At 42.6% G+C, this 2,094-nt stretch overlaps 1 protein-coding gene across 1 annotated transcript; it reads left to right on the plus strand.

The window, feature by feature from the left end:
- Positions 1–229: 229 nt before the first annotated feature.
- On the plus strand, positions 230–1,596 carry LOC108376987 (uncharacterized; the record flags this gene model as incomplete). Its single annotated transcript, XM_017633246.1, has 2 exons — positions 230–430; positions 499–1,596. Coding segments are annotated over 2 exons (1,079 nt in total), but the record flags the coding sequence as incomplete, so codon positions are not given.
- Between the last annotated feature and the right edge of the window lie 498 nt (positions 1,597–2,094).

A 2,094-nucleotide genomic window follows, 5' to 3' on the forward strand; every position in this document is an offset into this window, starting at 1 on the left:
GAAGAAATAACTTAAATATAACGATAGAGATAAGCAAAACAAACTCACTCAAGCAACAAAACTATTTTTGCTCTGTCCGGTTTCATATCTCTTAATAAATTTATTAAAGCTTTTTATTCCATCAGCCCAAAAATCGACAGAATATTTATTTAAAACCTATTTGCACATTAAGCGCTGATCAGATATTTAAGTAAAATATTCCTTCTCTCTCTACCATTATTTCTTCCAGGTTTCGCACATCATCTCGTCGGAATGCATAGTCACTTGCATGCGCCCGATTGGCGTGCCTTGAGTGCCGTTGGCAACCCAGCTGCATTAGCTCGACCAGGTTTTCCGCACGGTGCGCCCTTCTTTCATCATCAACATCCCGCTTTTCAGGCGCACAGCATAGCCGGTAGTTTGGAGCGCCACGGACTGCGCTCTATAAATGGTTTGTGACTTTAAAATCCCAAAATCCAAATTCAAGTCTAAATTTTCGTATATTTCCTCCCTTCATAGATTCCCATCACCATTTGACACAGTTGCGACAGCTATCAACGGTGGGTGCGGCGCATAGTACTACCAGTCCGGAGGGTTCGCCCACAACGACAACCCACAATTTAGATGGACGGCCGCCGCTCACCACCTCCCCGCCTTTAACCACAACGAACAGTGATAACGATAATAACAATAATATTGATGCCGGTTTCGAAAGCGATAGCATTTCGGTGACGGGCTCGCCAAGAAAAACTTCTTCGCTGCACGAAGACGACGATGGACGCAGCACTTCGCCGCCTTCGAATTGTGGTTCTGCCAGCGGTGGCGGTGGTGGTGGCGGTGGCGGCGCTTTCACATCGCTCATACAACGAAATTCGACGCTGCGCAAGAATGAGCTCTTCACTGGATTCGCGTCACAATTCTCGCCCGCGGCCAGCAACTTCAATCCCGCCTTAGCAGCGCAACTTTTCTTACAGAATCCGCTGCTGCCGCAGCCTAGCCAATGGCTGTATACACAGCTTTACGGTAACTACAGTGACTTTCCTTGGTTTCGAGGCGCTGGCAATGCCGTTGGTGATGGATTGGCGCAACCAGTGCCGCCTGGTGTGCCACCCGCCGAACTGCCGGGCACAACTAGCCTGACAGCGACGGATGCGTGCACAAATGGTGTTAATTTAGTAAAACGTTGTGTGACGCTGATTTCACATTCGCCAGATGTAGAGAACGCAAATCCCAATGCTTCGCCGCCGGTCACTTCAACGCGCCGCTCACCATCCCCGGTGGAGACTATCGATCTGGACGATGTGAGTACCACATCGCGTACTGATTTGGAATCTGGTGGTTTCGGGCCAATACGTTGCCGTACTCCAAAGTCAACTGACGTGTGGCGGCCGTACTAGCGGCTGCGTAACGCCATGGTAACGGCGTTGGGTTTAAAAGAAATGGCGGAGCAGGCAGAGGCAGAGGATGAGGTGGTAGAACTTGATGTGAAGCAATGATAAGTGTAGAATGATGTCGAAGCGAACGGAATGGAAGAAAGTAAAGTACAGTAAAGTTAGGTTGTTGTGCAGCGTTGCCATATCGTATTTTATTTAGATGCCGCTAGGCCAATATGAGAAAGTGAGATTTTAAAGTAATTTAATGTAAAATAAGTTATTACTTGTACTGTTGTAGTGCCAGAAATTGTACTGTTTTGTAAGACAAAGAAAATCACATATCGAATTTATAAAAAAAAATGTAAAATGTTTAAGAAAAATATATATATCGCAGTTAGTATTAAGCACATAATCAAAATTTCATTCTAATTGTAATTGTAAACATCTATGTAAGTAAATTGTAAGTAGGCATGCATATACATACTTGTATATATGTATATGTATATGTATCTGTAATTAAAGAGTTTATTTTGTTTGTATAATTGTAGTTTTAGTAGACGTATTAACACACACAAATATATATGTATATTACCTGTATAAAATTTATAGCCATTATGGGTTTGAAGATATTTAAAAAATTCATTGAATATGTTTAAAAATCTGATAGTGAAAAATGTGAATATTAGCTTAGGATGCTCTGTTGGTATTTATATAAACAAAAAACAATATACCTATTAAGAAG

Source organism: Rhagoletis zephyria, unplaced genomic scaffold (assembly GCF_001687245.7).
Source record: "Rhagoletis zephyria isolate East Lansing unplaced genomic scaffold, Rhagoletis_zephyria_1.1 Rzeph_scaffold_11293, whole genome shotgun sequence".
Classification (NCBI taxonomy): domain Eukaryota; kingdom Metazoa; phylum Arthropoda; class Insecta; order Diptera; family Tephritidae; genus Rhagoletis; species Rhagoletis zephyria.